This window comes from Scyliorhinus canicula, chromosome 1, assembly GCF_902713615.1.
Source record: "Scyliorhinus canicula chromosome 1, sScyCan1.1, whole genome shotgun sequence".
Classification (NCBI taxonomy): Eukaryota; Metazoa; Chordata; class Chondrichthyes; order Carcharhiniformes; family Scyliorhinidae; genus Scyliorhinus; species Scyliorhinus canicula.
In genome coordinates this window covers 45910068-45926473 of record NC_052146.1, presented here as the reverse complement: position 1 = coordinate 45926473, position 16406 = coordinate 45910068, and the positions used below count along the sequence as shown (strand labels likewise).

The following is a 16406-nucleotide window of genomic DNA, read 5'->3' as shown; positions in this document are numbered from 1 at the left end:
CCGAGTGTGATGCCTCCCCATGCCACCTGCTATAGAACCCCCTGATCCATCAAGTGTGTGGCTCACAATGCCTTCTCTTTGTCCTCGTCGAAGACAAAATGGGAAAGGGCGAAGATGGGGGTGTGGAGTCCCAAAGATTTGAGTCCTCACCCCCAATGAGGAACAGGCCTTTGGGGTTGTCCAAGAAGAGCGCAGTCAACGACAGTGAGATCAGCCTGCGCCAGAGAGGTGGTGATCCGCTGCCCCTTCACCCAGATGACCAATCTCAAATGAGAAGTTCATGTCAGAAAAAATTATCCTTCCCGCTCACTGACCACATGTCCATTTCTCACAGGACCTCCATCTGATGAGGCCAGGCCATCCGGAGTTGTCCCCCACCCTCCCTGCCCTTGCCACCCAAGAAACCACCTTGCAGAAGAGCTCCAAATAGACCACCGACAAGGTGTCACAGCTGTCATCCCCACCTCCCACCAGTGCAGAGACATACACTTCAGTGGGCGACATTATTGGACAGGCTTCTGGGGCACGATCTGATGAGCACTACACAATTACTGATGGACATCAGGTGGAGGCAGGGACATCCAAGGGTGGCAGCAGTCGGGTGTCTCTGGACAAGGATCTCCCAGAGCTGATGCAAATTATAGGACACAGCTGTGAGATTCAAGAGGGGCAGTCAAATGACATTCCAGCACCTGCAAGGCCGATGAGGGGAGTCCAAAGGCTACAGGTGCAGGAGATGGTGCTGACAATGCGTGGCACCGAGGCCAACACTGCGAGGGTGGCGACCACAGTGGAAAAGGTGGAGCGCGACATCCGCACCTTTAATGGTGCCCTGTCCAAGGCAGGGCTCAGTCTGTGTGGACCATGGCTGAGGGCCTCAAAGTCATTTCCCAGTCACTGAAGGGCATGTCCCAGAAGCAGGTGAACATTTCCGAGGCAGTACAGAGTCCAGCCCAGTCACAGAGGCTCATCGCTGAGGGCATACATACCATGGTGCAAACAGTGGGGAGCCTTCAGGATTGGCTGTGCCAGATGCATCAGAGGTCTCTGGAGCTCCCTCCAGCTGCCCCACTGCCCCCTGGAATCTCCCAGGGGCCCTCAGGGCATTGTCAGGGAGGAGAAAGAACTGGAGGCCAACCCAGAGCCTGCCACCAAGGAGACTACGGTGGTCTCCGGTTCTTCCAAATCCTCCCCTCCTGACACTGGTACATCTCAAGGGCAGTGGACAGAACAGGGTGGAATGGCGAGGCCCCGATGTCGGGGCCTCCTGGCTCCAAGCCCTTCAGAGGACATCCGCCATGGGCATCAAATGCCACAGGGCGTGGAAGGCAGCAGGCTGCTTCCACCACTGATGTCCATCCGGGGGGGACACCTAGAGGCAGCAGTAGACCACAAAAGACCAACAAAGGGCAGCACGGTGGCCTAGTGGTTAGCACAGCTGCCTCACGGCGCTGAGGTCCCAGGTTCGATCCCGGCTCTGGGTCACTGTCTGTGTGGAGTTTGCACATTCTCCCCGTGTCTGCGTGGGTTTCGCCCCCACAACCCAAAGATGTGCAGAGTAGGTAGATTGGCCACACTAAATTGCCCCTTAATTAGAAAAAATAATTGGGTAATCTAAATTTAAAAAAAAAAACAAAAGACCAACAAGAGTGAGAAACATAGAATGGGCACTGGTGAGGTCACTATCTGTAGCGTGGGGGAATGCAAACCTGTCACAGTAAAATGTTCACTATAAAAACATGTCACACCTGATATATGTGAATCCTCCGTCATGTTGATCTTTGCAGCGGGCCTGCCAGCACCCCCACCCCCTGTGTAGCCCCTCCCGGGACTCAGTGGTCCAAGATCAAAACCCCCGATATAGACCTCGTTCAGAGGATGGGTGTGAACGCACGGTCAGCAGAAAGACAGGAGTCAGACTTTGGCATAAACTGAGGAGCACCAGAGCTAACCTCACAGCGAGTGATCATCACTCTCCTGCCTTGTATAGTGACCCACTGACAGTGCCGACACAGGCCCATCACCCGGCAGTGATGTTACACAGACCCTTGGAGGGAGGAACAGGATGGTCAGGGAGGGGGCAGTATGATTCGGGAGGGTCGGGAATGAGGGTGGAAGATTGGGAAATGGGGGGAAGGGGAATAGGGCAGAGGGCGGGGAAGGTTGGGAGGGAGCGGAAGGAGGGAAACGGGGGAGGGAAGGAAATGGCTGGCGAGATTGAGCTGACGGATACAGCCTCATCGAAGGAGAACCTGGAGGCAAAAAGAGCCTCCTTGGTATTCCTGGCATGTTGGACCTTTGTGGCCACCTGTCCTCATTCCTCCGGCTCCTCCTCGGGCTGGTCCTCCAGCCCCTCCTGGACCACATCCTCCTCCCCCTCAAAAGAGGCTGCATGTCCTGCCTCCTGCTCCTCCTCCATCAGCCTGCCACCCCACTGCTCTGCCAGATTGTGGAGGGCATAGAAGAACACCACAAAGTGGGAGACCCTGTGGGGGGTGTACTGTAAGGCACCACCAGAGCGGCCAAGGCATCGAAACCGCACTTTCAGCAGGCCGATGCACCGCTCAATGACAGCACGGGTGGCAAAGTGGACCTCATTATAACAGGTCTCTACCTTGACTTCAGTCATCCGCACTGGCCACATCAACCATGACCTCAGTGGGTAACCCTTGTCCCCCACTTTCCAACCCGTCATCGAAGACAACGGGGAACTCCAAGTGGCCTAGGATTTGCTGTCATGCATGTTGCTGGGGTAGTGGGCACACACGTGTATGATTCAGAGACGGTGATTGCGCACAATCTGAACATTCAGGGAGTAGAATCCCTTCCTGTTAATGTAGTATGCTCCCTGGCGTTCCAGTGCTTGCTGTCGACATGCATGCCATTGATCACCCCCTGGACTGGCGATAGCATTAAATCCCAGTCATTTTGGTGACCTGGTAGGTGATATCGTGTAATGCTCAGGCATACAGAGCATCTCTCACCTCCCACATGCATCTGTGGAGAGAAGATTGTGATATGCCACACAGCTCCCCTGTCGAGCCCTGGAATGACCCGGTGGCATAAAGGTTTGAATGACCAACGGCGTGTATACACCTCGGGCCGTTGCTGGTCTCCCCTTCTGGGTCCCTCCTCAGCATGATTCGGCAGATGGGTCTTCAGGGTGTGTGGTCGCCCCCTGCACATGTGCTGCCGCCTTCAGCCTGGGTTGCCGTTGCTGCCGGCTCTGGCACCTACCCTCCTCAGCTGCCACCAGCAACGCAGCCTTCGTGGGTTTCACTCCAGCAAAATTAATTTTATCTGGAAGGAATTGGAGGATAAAGACCGGCAATCAGTTAGGGCGTCCAACCCAGGACCTTCAACTCCCCCAAGCCTTCCCCTTTGGTCGCTCAAATGTCCACAGTTCTGAAGCCCTGCTCTTTAGTGTTGATTTTTGGCAGCTGCCTCTATGGTACTGCTGCTCCCAGAGTTCAGGCCTACTGTTCGGACATCAAAGCACGCTGGACGTGCGATGCACTAATCATCCTCTGAGGCATGTCACATGTGTCCTCAAGGACGCACTTGAGAGTTGAGGAGAGTGAAGTGTTATCATAAGTATCAAGGCGAATTCCTCATTTGAAATAGCCTTCAGCTATGAAACTAGAGGCTGCTCACATTCAAAGGGAGTGGCTGGTTTAGCTCACTGAGCTAAACCGCTGGCTTTTAAAGCAGACCAAGCAGGCCAGCAGCACGGTTCGATTCCCGTACCAGCCTCCCCGGACAGGCGCTGGAATGTGGCGACTAGGGGCTTTTCACAGTAACTTAATTGAAGCCTACTCGTGACAATAAGCAATTTTCATTTCATTTCATTTATGTGGTTGAAGGAACATAAAAGTTTTAATTGGCTTTTATGAAAGAGTGCATTTCTTCAAAATAGTAAAATCAGCAATAGATACTTAGAACTTTATTTTATAGAACATTATTTTAGCCCATCTCTGCATAGGTCCCGAGGTCTACCTGTGGTTGATACCTGGTGAGCTGGCATAGTCAGTGTAAGGGCAAAGGGTGTTGGCATGAATTGGAATAGGGGCTATAAAGGGCAAAGCTGCTGGGTTGAAGGGCATAAGCTGGCATGGAAGATATGAGGGGCATAGATTAGCATGGAGGTATGGAGGCATGAGGGCTGTGTGGCGGGGCAAAGGCTGGCGTGGGTTGTCATGGATGGGGAATGGAGATGATGGGGTGAGGATAGGAGGGATGTTTCATGTTTTAATCTTTGTTTTCAAATGTATTGAATCCCCAAGGCAGGCTTTCCGACTATTAACTTGGACAAATCCATCGAGTTTTTGAATGCCCAAATGTGGAGCTCGTAATTATTACTAGAACATAGAACATAGAACACTACAGCGCAGTACGGGCCCTTCGGCCCTCGATGTTGCGCCGACTTGTGAAACCATCTGAAGCCTATCTGACCTACACTATTCCATTTTCATCCATATGTCTATCCAGTGACCACTTAAATACCCTTAAAGTTGGCGAGTCTACTACTATTGCAGGCAGGGCGTTCCACACCCCTACTACTCTCTGAGTAAAGAAACTGCCTCTGACATCTGTCCTATATCTCTCACCCCTCAATTTAAAGCTATGTCCCCTCGTGTTGGTCATCACCATCCGAGGAAAAGACTCTCACTGTCCACCCTATCTAACCCTCTGACTATCTTATATGTCTCTATTAAGTCACCTCTCAGCCTTCTCCTCTCTAACGAAAACAACCTCAATTCCCTGAGTCTTTCCTCGTAAGACCTTCCCTCCATACCAGGCAACATCCTAGTAAATCTCCTCTGAACCCTTTCCAAAGCTTCCACATCCTTCCTATAATGTGGTGACCAGAACTGCACGCAGTACTCCAGGTGTGGCCGCACCAGAGTTATGTACAGCTGCAGCATGACCTTGTGGTTCCGAAACTCAATCCCCCTGCTTATAAAGGCTAGCACACCATATGCCTTCTTAACAGCCCTATTAACCTGGGTGGCAACTTTCAGGGATTTATGTACCTGGATGCCGAGATCTCTCTGTTCATCTACACTACCAAGAATCTTGCCATTAGCCCAGTACTCTGCATTCCTGTTACTCCTTCCAAAGTGAACCACCTCACACTTTTCCGCATTAAACTCCATCTGCCACCTCTCAGCCCAGCTCTGCAGTTTATCTATATCCCTCTGTATCCTATAACATCCTTCAGCACTATCCACAACTCCACCGACCTTCGTGTCATCTGCAAATTTACTAACCCATCCTTCTACACCCTCTTCCAGGTCATTTATAAAAATGACAAACAGCAGTGGCCCCAAAACAGATCCTTGCGGTACACCACTAGTAACTGAACTCCAGGATGAACATTTGCCATCAACCACCACCCTCTGTCTTCTTTCAGCTAGCCAATTACTGATCCAAACCGCTAAATCACCTTCAATTCCATACTTCCTTATTTTCTGCAATAGCCTACCGTGGGGAACCTTATCAAACGCCTTACTGAAATCCATATACACCACATCAACAGCTTTACCCTGATCCACCTGTTTGGTCACCTTCTCAAAAACTCAATAAGGTTTGTGAGACATGACCTACCCTTCACAAAACCGTGTTGAGTATCGCTAATCAACTTGTTCTTTTCAAGATGATTATAAACCCTATCTCTTATAACCTTTTCCAACATTTTACCCACAACCGAAGTAAGGCTCACAGGTCTATAATTACCAGGGTTGTCTCTACTCCCCTTCTTGAACAAGGGGACAACATTTGCTATCCTCCAGTCTTCCGGCACTATTCCTGTCGACAAAGATGACATAAAGATCAAGGACAAAGGCTCAGCAATCTCCTCCCTGGCTTCCCAGAGAATCCTAGGATAAATCCCATCTGGCCCAGGGGACTTATCTATTTTGAAATTTTCTAAAATTGCTAACACCTCCTCCTTTTGAACCTCAATTCCATCTAGCCTGGTCGACTGAACCTGAGTGTTCTCCTCGACAACATTGTCTTTCTCCAGTGTAAACACTGACGAAAAATATCCATTTAATGCTTCCCCTATCTCCTCTGATTCCACACACAACTTTCCACTACTATCCTTGATTGGCCCTAATCTTACTCGAGTCATTCTTTTGTTCCTGATATACCTATAGAAAGCCTTAGGGTTTTCCTTGATCCTATCCGCCAACGACTTTTCGTGTCCTCTCCTCGCTCTTCTTAACTCTCCCTTTAGGTCCTTCCTGGCTAACTTGTAACTCTCAAGTGCCCTAACTGAGCCTTCATGTCTCATCCTAACATAAGCCTTCTTCTTCCTCTTGACAAGTGCTTCAACTTCCTTAGTAAACCACGGCTCCCTTGCTCGACAACTTCCTCCCTGCCTGACAGGTACATACTTATCAAGGACACGCAGTAGCTGTTCCTTGAAAAAGCTCCACATTTCGATTGTACCCATCCCCTGCAGTTTCCTTCCCCATCCTATACCTCCTAAATCTTGCCGAATAGCATCATAATTGCCTTTCCCCCAGCTATAATTCTTGCCTTGCGGTATATACCTATCCCTGCCCATTGCTAAAGTAAACATAACCGAGTTGTGATCACTATCACCAAAGTGCTCACCTACATCTAAATCTAACACCTGGCCGGGTTCATTACCCAGTACCAAATCCAATGTGGCCTCGCCCCTTGTTGGCCTGTCTACATACTGTGTCAGAAAACCCTCCTGCACACACTGCACAAAAACTGACCCATCTATAGTACTCGAACTATAGTATTTCCAGTCAATATTTGGAAAGTTAAAGTCCCCCATAACAACTACCCTGTTACTCTCGCTCCTGTCAAGAATCATCTTTGCAATCCTTTCCTCTACATCTCTGGGACTATTCGGAGGTCTATAGACAACTCCCAACAGGGTGACCTCTCCTCTACTGTTCCTAACCTCGGCCCATACTGCCTCAGTAGACGAGTCCTCAAGCGTCCTTTCTACCGCCGTTATACTTTCCTTGATTAACAATGCCACACCCCCCCCTCTTTTACCATCTTCTCTGTTCTTACAGAAACATCTAAATCCTGGAACCTGCAACAACCATTCCTGTCCCTGCTCTACCCATGTCTCCGAAATCGCCACAACATCGAGATCCCAGGTACCAACCCATGCTGCAAGCTCACCCACCTTATTCCGGATGCTCCTGGCGTTGAAGTAGACACACTTCAAACCAGCGTCCTGCTTGCCGGTGCCCTCTTTCGAACTTTTAACCCTATCCCTGACCTCACTACTCTCAACATCCTGTACACTGGGACTACAATTTAGGTTCCCATCCCCCTGCTGAATTAGTTTAAACCCCCCCGAAGAGCACTAGCAAATCTCCCTCCCAGGATATTGGTACCCCTCTGGTTCAGGTGAAGACCATCCTGTTTGTAGAGGTCCCACCTACCCCAGAATGAGCCCCAATTATCCAGGAAACCAAAACCCTCCCTCCTGCACCATCCCTGTAGCCACGTGTTCAACTCCTCTCTCTCCTTATTTCTTACTTCGCTAGCACGTGGCACGGGTAACAACCCAGAGATAACAACTCTGTTTGTTCTAGCTCTCAGCTTCCACCCTAGCTCCCTGAATTTCTGTCTCAAATCCCCATCTCTCTTCCTACCTATGTCGTTGGTACCTATGTGGACCACGACTTGGGGCTGCTCCCCCTCCCCCTTAAGGATCCCAAAAACACGATCAGAGACATCACGAACCCTGGCACCTGGGAGGCAACACACCAACCGTGAGTCTCTTTCGTTCCCACAGAACCTCCTGTCTGTTCCTCTAACTATGGAGTCCCCAATGACAAGTGCTCTGTTCCTCTTCTCCCTTCCCTTCTGAGCAACAGGGACAGACTCTGTGCCAGAGACCTGCGCCCTATTGCTTACCCCTGGTAAGTCGTCCCCCGCAACAGTATCCAAAACGGTATACTTGTTATAGAGGGGAACGACCACAGGGGATCCCTGCACTGCCTGCCGGTTCCCTCTGCCTCCCCTGACGGTAACCCATCTACTTTCTTCTTTTACCTGAGGTGTGACTACCTCCCTATAACTCCTCTCAATAACCTCCTCTGCCTCCCGAATGATCCGAAGTTCATCCAGCTCCAGCTCCAGGTCCCTAATGCGGCTCTCGAGGAGCTGGAGTTGGGTGCACTTCCCGCAGATGTAATCAGAAGGGACACGAGAGGTGACCCTTTCCTCCCACATTCTGCAGGAGGAACATTCAACTGCCCTAGCCTCCATTCCCACTGAACTAACTTCCCAACTACTGAAAAATAAAAAAATAAAAAACTTGTTAGTTTAGCAATCCAACGGACAGAGCTTTTTTTTTGGTTAGAGGAGGAGGATGGGTGGGAAACACTACGTAAGTAGTGTTTCGGGTAAAGCTGTCACTCGAGAACAGCCCCTTCACAAACCACCTTCAACTTACGCTGACCGCACTGCACGTATGCAAATCTCCCCGGAACAGCCAATCAGAAGCTCTGCTCTGCTGCCCTCTGCTGGATGCTCACCTTCTGTCGAACTCCTCGGGTCACTGATGCAGGTGCACCTTCAACTTACGCTGACCGCACTGCACGTATGCAAATCTCCCCGGAACAGCCAATCAGAAGCTCTGCTCTGCTGCCCTCTGCTCTACTACTCGTGACAATAAGCGATTTTCATTTCATTTTCAAATTGACTTTCAGGATAGAAGCTGCAGATGGGCTCTGAACTGGCACGGTTTGGTAGGCCGCAGCTGTGGTTGTCCCTGTTGTCGGTCTCCACAATATTTGAAGATGAATTGAAGGCCTCGGAGATGCAGAGGCCCTAATCCCCTGGCCCAAGGAGACCCTCGATCTCGACCCCCATGAAGGGTCACACCCCACCCCCCACCCCCACCCCCCCCCACCCCACCAAGCACTGGGGCAGCAGTTCTGCTGCACTTGAGCTACGTGCTGGAAATTTGAAATGGCTACTCACCTCCCCCGCATCCCCCAGCAGCCATTACACCTGCCTCCCATTTTTGAAAAGGAATACTAAACGTTGCCCGTGAGATTTGCCGCTGGGGAGTCAGGTAATTACCGCAGGACTGCTGCATTCGACTCGAAAGTCATTAACAGGATTGAGATGGATGCAAGTGAGGGTTAATGATATTCTCACCATTTTTGGATGTGATCTGGGACTTGCCATCAGGAGCAAGACTGGAGAATCACAAAATGGCTCGAGCGTGGCCCGAATCTCGATTTTACCCTCTCCCGCTATTCAAACGGTGCACTCCGATCTGTGCCAGCCTGTCGCTGAACCACACCCAAAGTCTTTTATCAGACTGGAGTTTTTTTTAACAATCATTCATTGGCTGTGAGCATTTCTATCACGGCCAATATTTTGAGCCGATCCCTATTTGCCCTTGAAAAGGTGGTAATGTGCCACCCTGCCTTGATCCACAAAGTGACCTAATGTTACAGATTGTGGAGGTATATAATCCTGCTGTTGACCATCAGCAGTTCTCAAACTTCTTGATTGAAGAACCCCTTTTCAAATATGGATTAGTAATCACAGGCCCCTATCTAAATAATGATACCAAAGTGCTGCATAGAAAGAGTGTTTTCACAATGTTTTTCAGAATGTAGGTAATTATCTAGTGTAACTATTTCACTGATGTCCAAAGATGTGCAGATTAGGCGGATTGGCTATGCTAAATTGCCCTCGGTGAGTTTACGGGGATAGGGTGGGGGGATTGTGCCTGGGTGGGGTGCTCTTTCAGAGAGTGAGTGCAGACTCGAAGGGCCAAATGGCCTCCTCCTGCACTGTAGGGTTTCTATGATGCTGTGTAGACAATGATGAGACAGGCCAGAAAAACCAGAAATGGAAGATAAATATGACTCCACTAATATTCTGGTGCATGATAACTGAATGGATTTTAATGTGGTTTAATGTGGTTAAAGATGGTCCATAAGCCAGGAATAGGTAATCAGTTCATAGATCACATCCAATAAAAGCAGCTATTGGCCAGATCAGTATCAAGCTCAGTCTCAGCAGATTCAGATGTTTGAATAGGCTCAAAGCAACTTGTTATTTTCATTCAAAAACAATAACTTCCCATGAACATCCATGTTTTTTTTAGTTCTACTACAGAGCTATTCTATTACACTCGCATGGGACATCCTCGGGAATATTTTACAGACTTGTGAAAATCCAGTGCAGTCTCTCAATGCTACTTAATTATTCGAGGAATTTACGTTTTTGCAACATCGTGGACGGTTTAAGTAAAGCTGGAAACTTTTCCACGACTAGAATCATGGAGCCAAAAACAGGTTACGATAAACAGAAAAGGGGCAGCACGGTGAGGCAATGGATAGCACTGCTGCCTCATGGTGTCGAGGTCCCTGGTTCAATCCTGGCTCTGGGTCACTGTCCGTGTGGAGTTTGCACATTCTCCCCGTGTTTGTGTGGGTTTGGCCCCCACAACCCAAAGATGTGCAGGGTAGTGGATTGGCCACACTAAATTGCCCCATTATTGGAAAAAATGAATTGGGTACTCTAAATTAAAATAAAAGATAAACGGAAAAAGTTGGAAATATTCAGCAGGCCAGGCAGAATTATGATGCCACATCTTCTTACTGCATGAGTCCAAACTGAAATCAGCCCAATATCACAGCAGCAAAATGCCCCCCACCTTCTCCCCTCAACAAACAAAGAGAAGTACAGCACAGGAACAGGCCCTTTAGTCCTCCAAACCTGCGCAAATCATGATGCCTATATAAACTAAAACATTCTGCGTGTCCGGAGTCCATAATCCCTCTATTCCCATCCTATTCATTAATTTGTTAAGATGCCCCTTAAACGTCACAACTGTACTTGCTTCCACCACCTCCTCCAGCAGCGAGTTCCAGGCATTCACCAACCTCTGTGTAAAAATTTGCCTCGCACATCTCCTCTAAACTTTGCCCCTCGCACCTTAAACCTATGTCCCCTATTAATTGACGTTTCCACACTGAGAAAAAGCTTCTGACTATCCACTCTGTCCATGCCCCTCATAATCCTGCTAACAGCAAATGTGGAGACATGCTGTTAAAAACCACGGCAGACAATCATCCGTCGCTGTGAAGAAGGTTGAGTATTTGGGAGTTTTGGAAGTGGACAACCTATCAGCTACTCATACATTAATTTATCCAAAGTGGACAATTGTGTCAATCTGAGCTCCCCCCCCCCCCCCCCCCCCCCCCCCCTCCCCCCCCCCCACCCCTCCCCTCCCCTCCCTCTCCCTCCAGTTTTGCCTTCTCAGGTCCACCTTCCCCCACTATCCTGTCCAACATGCACCCTCCCCCCCCCCAAACCCCTCACGGGTCCAGTCAACTTGGCCCCAGCTCGATTTCGGATTTGCCTGGGCTTCAGACTGCCCTCTTCCTCCTGGGCCCCCTGCAATGCCAGAGGTGGCCACTGATCCCGGTGTGGTGCAGAGCTGGCTGTCACCTTCTGATTGGCCAGCAGCTCTATGATGCGGGACTTATTTCTGGAGGAGGGCAGAAATCCCGCCTCGTGCTAATTAAAGGGCCATTGCTAGGAAAGGTTAAAGTGGGGGCCAGCCCTCAGTAACAGGCAGGCCCCCAACATTTACACTGGTGTATGGCGAGCCCACTCTCAGTGTATAATCCAGCTCATCGTGCAAGATTCTCTCAGAACTGTCAACAAATCAGAACTGATCTGAGGGCAAGTCTGTGATGTCTTAAGAGCTGTGGATGTCATACATTTCAATCAATTAATTCTGCCTTGCCAGCTCGTGCTGCATTGAGTAATGAACGCTTATGTTCATAGGGCAGCACAGTGACAGAGCGATTAGCACTGCTGTCTCACAGTGCCAGGGACTGGTCCAATTCCAGCCTCAGCTGACTATGTGGAGCTTGCACGTTCTCCCCGTGTCTGCGTGGGTTTCCTCAGGCTGCTCCGGTTTCCTCCCATAGTCCAAAGATGTGTAGGTTAGGTGCATTGGCCATGCTAAATTGCTCCTCAGTGTCCAAAGGTTAAGTGGGGATTCCAGAGTTACGGGATCTAGGTCGAGCGCTCTTTCCAAGGGTCAGTGCAGAGTCGCTGGGCTGAATGGCCTCCTGCACTTTTATGGGTTTTTATGATTCTATGTGTAGAGATAGGAGATGATAGAGGAATTATTTTTATTAATTAATGGCGAGCTGACAGAACCAGCAGTTATAGCCTATCCCTAATTGCCTTTGAGAAGGTGGTGTTGAGTCAGCCTGCCAGTGATGGGGGGGGGGCATCAATTGATGTAATCCCAGTTGAGCTACTCAGGTTCACGGCCCGAAGTATTTCAGGGCCAGGATCTTAATGCAATGTTGTAACTATGTTTTATTTATTTCTCTCCAGGAAGCAATAATCACTGGTTGGATCCAGTTCAGTGATAACAGCCTGACTCCACTGGATATTTATGACCCCACGGACTTTACCCTCACTGTTACATCACGGGAAGAGGCCGTCATCTCAACGTCTCAGGATTTGCAGTCCCGCTGGCCACTCATCACTGCAGAGGGAGAGGGGCAAGGGAACTTGCTGAAAGTCGAATTGGTCATCAGTGAGGTTTGCCAGAAATCCAAACGCAAAAGTATTCTGGCCGTCGGGAGCAGCAACGTCCAGGTCAAATTTGGTCAGAATGATGCCGGCTCGAAGAGTGGCGGCGGTGACAATGGCGGCGAGGGAGAGCTGGAGAACCGCGCAAGTGACCGGCGGCAAAATAATGCAGAGCAGGAGCGGGCCGGGCAGAATGGCCGCTACTTAAGCAGTGCCACTGCAGACCGAGAAGAAAGCTCAACAAGAAAGGAGAGCACTACCATCAAAGCTTCAGGGAATAGGAGAATGAATGGAATGGATCAGTTTTCAGAAGCTGACAGCCAGCTCCAAAACATCCCGTTGGATGCGGCCAACTTCCCCTCAAATGACTTGACGAGGAACTCTGCGAATGATGAAAGCATGGATGAAAGTGATCTGGTCCAGGCCACCAGAGGCCTGACTGACTTGGAGATTGGAATGTATGCTTTATTGGGTGTCTTTTGCCTGGCCATTCTTGTCTTCTTAATCAATTGCGTCATGTTTGCTTTGAAGTACCGCCACAAGCGAATCCCTACCGAAGCACAAGGGAACATGAATCACTCCCACGACTGGGTTTGGTTAGGCAATGAGACCGAGCTGCTGGAGAATTCTACTGATATATCGCCCCAGCAGCTCTGTCAGCACACGACAGTCATAGACCGGGCAGCCGCTCTCGAGGAGAGCAACCATCTGCTCAATGGAGGGATCCAGAAGAACGTCCAAGGGCAGGTCCACCGATCTGCCCACTGCGGCGATGCAAAGGAGCGCAAAGACGAACCTTTGAATTCTCCCACCACAAAACGGAAACGGGTAAAGTTTACAACATTTACGACAATTCCGCCAGATGATGGATGCCCCGCGACAAATTCAATCCTCCTGGGCAATGAAGAAGATATTAAATGGGTTTGCCAGGACATGGGCTTAGGGGAGTCGCACGAACTGAGAAACTACATGGAGAGAATACATGACAATGTGTAACTATGTTATCCTATCTGTTTTCATTCTTTGCTCACCTTTATGCCTTCAGTTTTGGGTGATTGTGCAGAAAATCCAGTCAGCAATGGGACGGGTTTGTGGCAATTCAGTCCTAGCAGCAAAGCACAGAACTACAAAGGTATTGGACAAATCAGCACATGGCGACCTGTGAAGAACCGCATCTATTCAATTGCAAAACTCAGATGAATTGAGGTGTCATTGGGATTGACAAGGCGCAAAAAAGAGGATGCGAGTGAACATTTATACGAGACAAAAAGACACGGCTTATCAGCAAACGGAAAGACAATGCAAACACAATGGCGCAACAAATCGCTGATGGAAAGAATCAATGCCAGATTAATTTGGAAAGGGGAACAACACTGGGAATGAACAAAGGGAAAGTGCACTCTAAACTGAATAAACATTAGGAATGAGCACTCCTTATTGGAGACACCTTCCCGAGTAGGTGGGGCTGTGGAAGAAGCACTACTGATTGAATGACACTATGGCAGCAGTCCATGGGAGATGGCCCTTATCACCAGTGTCTTAAGGGCCAACTCCAAATGTAATCATTTTTGATGATTTGTTAATCTTGGACTTCAGTTGTATTCTGAGCTCATGGACCCTACGTTCTGTGTAAAATTTATTTTATAACGTCTTGTTTATATTTAGGCTCTCAGTTCTTTTTTTCATTTTATTATTTATGCTGTAGTAATGAGCCGTACCCACCTTTATAACTTTGGTGAACTATTTTAACAAAGTATACCTAGAATGCATTGTAGATTACTAGAATGTAAAATTTATTTATAAATATTATACACATTGTAAATAAAAGTTGCTTAAGATAGCTTGAAAAATCGAGCCCTTTCCGGACCACTTGAGCCTTTGTCACGTGCGATTCTTCTGTTTGTTTTCTGAAGAGCTACACACTTGTGGTCTAGTGAGGGTTCCAGCAACACCCACAGATTGTTGTCAGTGCAGCATAATGAGAAATAATGACCTGATGCTCGCAACAAAACAAACAAAGCAGGCAGATATGTATTTTATCACATTTTTTAAAACATCAGTGTTGTAAGAACATATGAACATAAGAACTAGGAGCAGGAGTAGGCCAACTGGCCCCTCAAGCCTGTTCTGCCATTCAGTGAGATCATGGCTGATCTTTTGTGGACTCAGCTCCACTTACAACTTAAGCTCCAGGTTTTCAGAGTATTAGCAGACTTAATGGGCCCTCAAAGTTTCTACACAAGTCAGGCTTTTTTGGTCATATCTATAGCCACCAGCTTGTCCATCGTCAGGTAACAGTGCAGAACATTTTAGGCTGGATGTTGTTCGATTCATAGAAATTGAGGTTAAACCACATACAATCACAACATTTCTACAGTGCAGAAGGGGGCCATTCAGCCCATTGACTCTGCACTAACCGTCTGAAAGAGAACCCTACCTAGGCCCATTCCCATACCCTATCCTTGTAATGCCTAACCTGTCCATGCCCGGACACTAAGGGGCCATTGATCATGGGCAGTCCACCTAACCTGTACACCTTTGGACTGAGGGAGGAATCCGGAGCACCCAGAGGAAATCCACACAGACATGCGGAGAAAGTGCAAACTCCCCGCAGACAGTCACCCAAGGCCCGTATTGAACCCAGATCCCTGGTGCTCTGAGGCAGCAGTGCTAGCCATTGTGTCACTATGCCACCCCATAACTGATGTAAAGTGGCATGCAGTTACTGAGCAGAGAAACATTCTAGCTTTGATAACTATTGGTTAAGGAAAGCCATAAGTAACTGTTTACATAGGTGACAAGTATAGCAAACACTAGTTTTACATAATAATCAGTTGGAAGGTCATTATTGGGGAAAAGAAAACTGGAAAAATATTAATTTTACTGACCTGAGGGGGCACACCAGGAATGTGAGTCAATGGCATGTGCCCAAATCATTGAGCATTCTCTAAAGCTAATGCTAATCCATTCATATCATTATGCACAAAATGGAATTAACTGAAATGTTCAACAGCATCAGAGATTAGTTGTATATACATGTGCGCTCTTGGCTTAATTGTCAGTAAGTTCTGTAGAGACGCACTTTATTTTTGATAATGGACATAATCAAGGTCGAGGGTGGGCAAGTAGTGATGGTGCTGTTTATCATGGTTCTCCGCAACTGACACTGCTTAAGTGGAGGCACAAGCTAACACTGACACTTGTATGGTAAAACCAGGTTAGAGGCCATTTTTGTGTTTGCTATTACCATCAAATGAGGTGTTTATCCTGTGGTTATCCTGTGATAATTTTCAACAAGCAGATTTCTTGTGCTGTCACTGCTCACAAGGGTGTTATGGCGAGCTTCACAACAGGACCCTTCTTGATATTTATAATGATGGATTAGGTCAAAATCCATTTTCATCATGTGATATTCAAATACTTTTTTATACAAATGTGACTGCTCATTATCTAGTGAGATCCACAAAAGGATGCCCTTTATTTTATATATATATATCCCTCTACCTTCTGTATATAATTTTTATCCCTCACTAATATTAAAGCTGAAGACGGTATGTGAAATATATCAGTTGGAGTAGATGTCTGTTATTTGACAATACGGTGAAGGTGATGGGGTACAACTATATTGAGAAAAAGCCCTTTGGTAATGTGGGGATGGTCTTGGGATTTGATAAGACTAAGCTGTTGGTCGTAGTGTTTGCAGGGCTTGGTGGGGGGGGGGGGGGGGTTGGGGGGCAGGGGGAATCGAGTGATCCTGCATTTTGGAAGTTCTAGAGAATGGCACCTTGAGATGGAGCATGTTTGTCCAGCAGAATCATGGT

General features: G+C 48.3%; 1 protein-coding gene across 3 annotated transcripts in view; it reads left to right on the top strand.

The window, feature by feature from the left end:
- LOC119962282 (transmembrane protein 132C-like) overlaps positions 1–16099 on the top strand; it is a 1347532-nt gene extending 1331433 nt beyond the window's left edge. For all 3 annotated transcript variants that reach the window (XM_038790273.1, XM_038790281.1, XM_038790286.1), the window contains one exon: positions 12385–16099. In XM_038790273.1, the coding sequence (XP_038646201.1) occupies positions 12385–13581 (1197 nt within the window). In that variant the 3' untranslated portion in view covers positions 13582–16099. The remainder of the gene's footprint in view (positions 1–12384) is intronic.
- Positions 16100–16406: the final 307 nt, after the last annotated feature.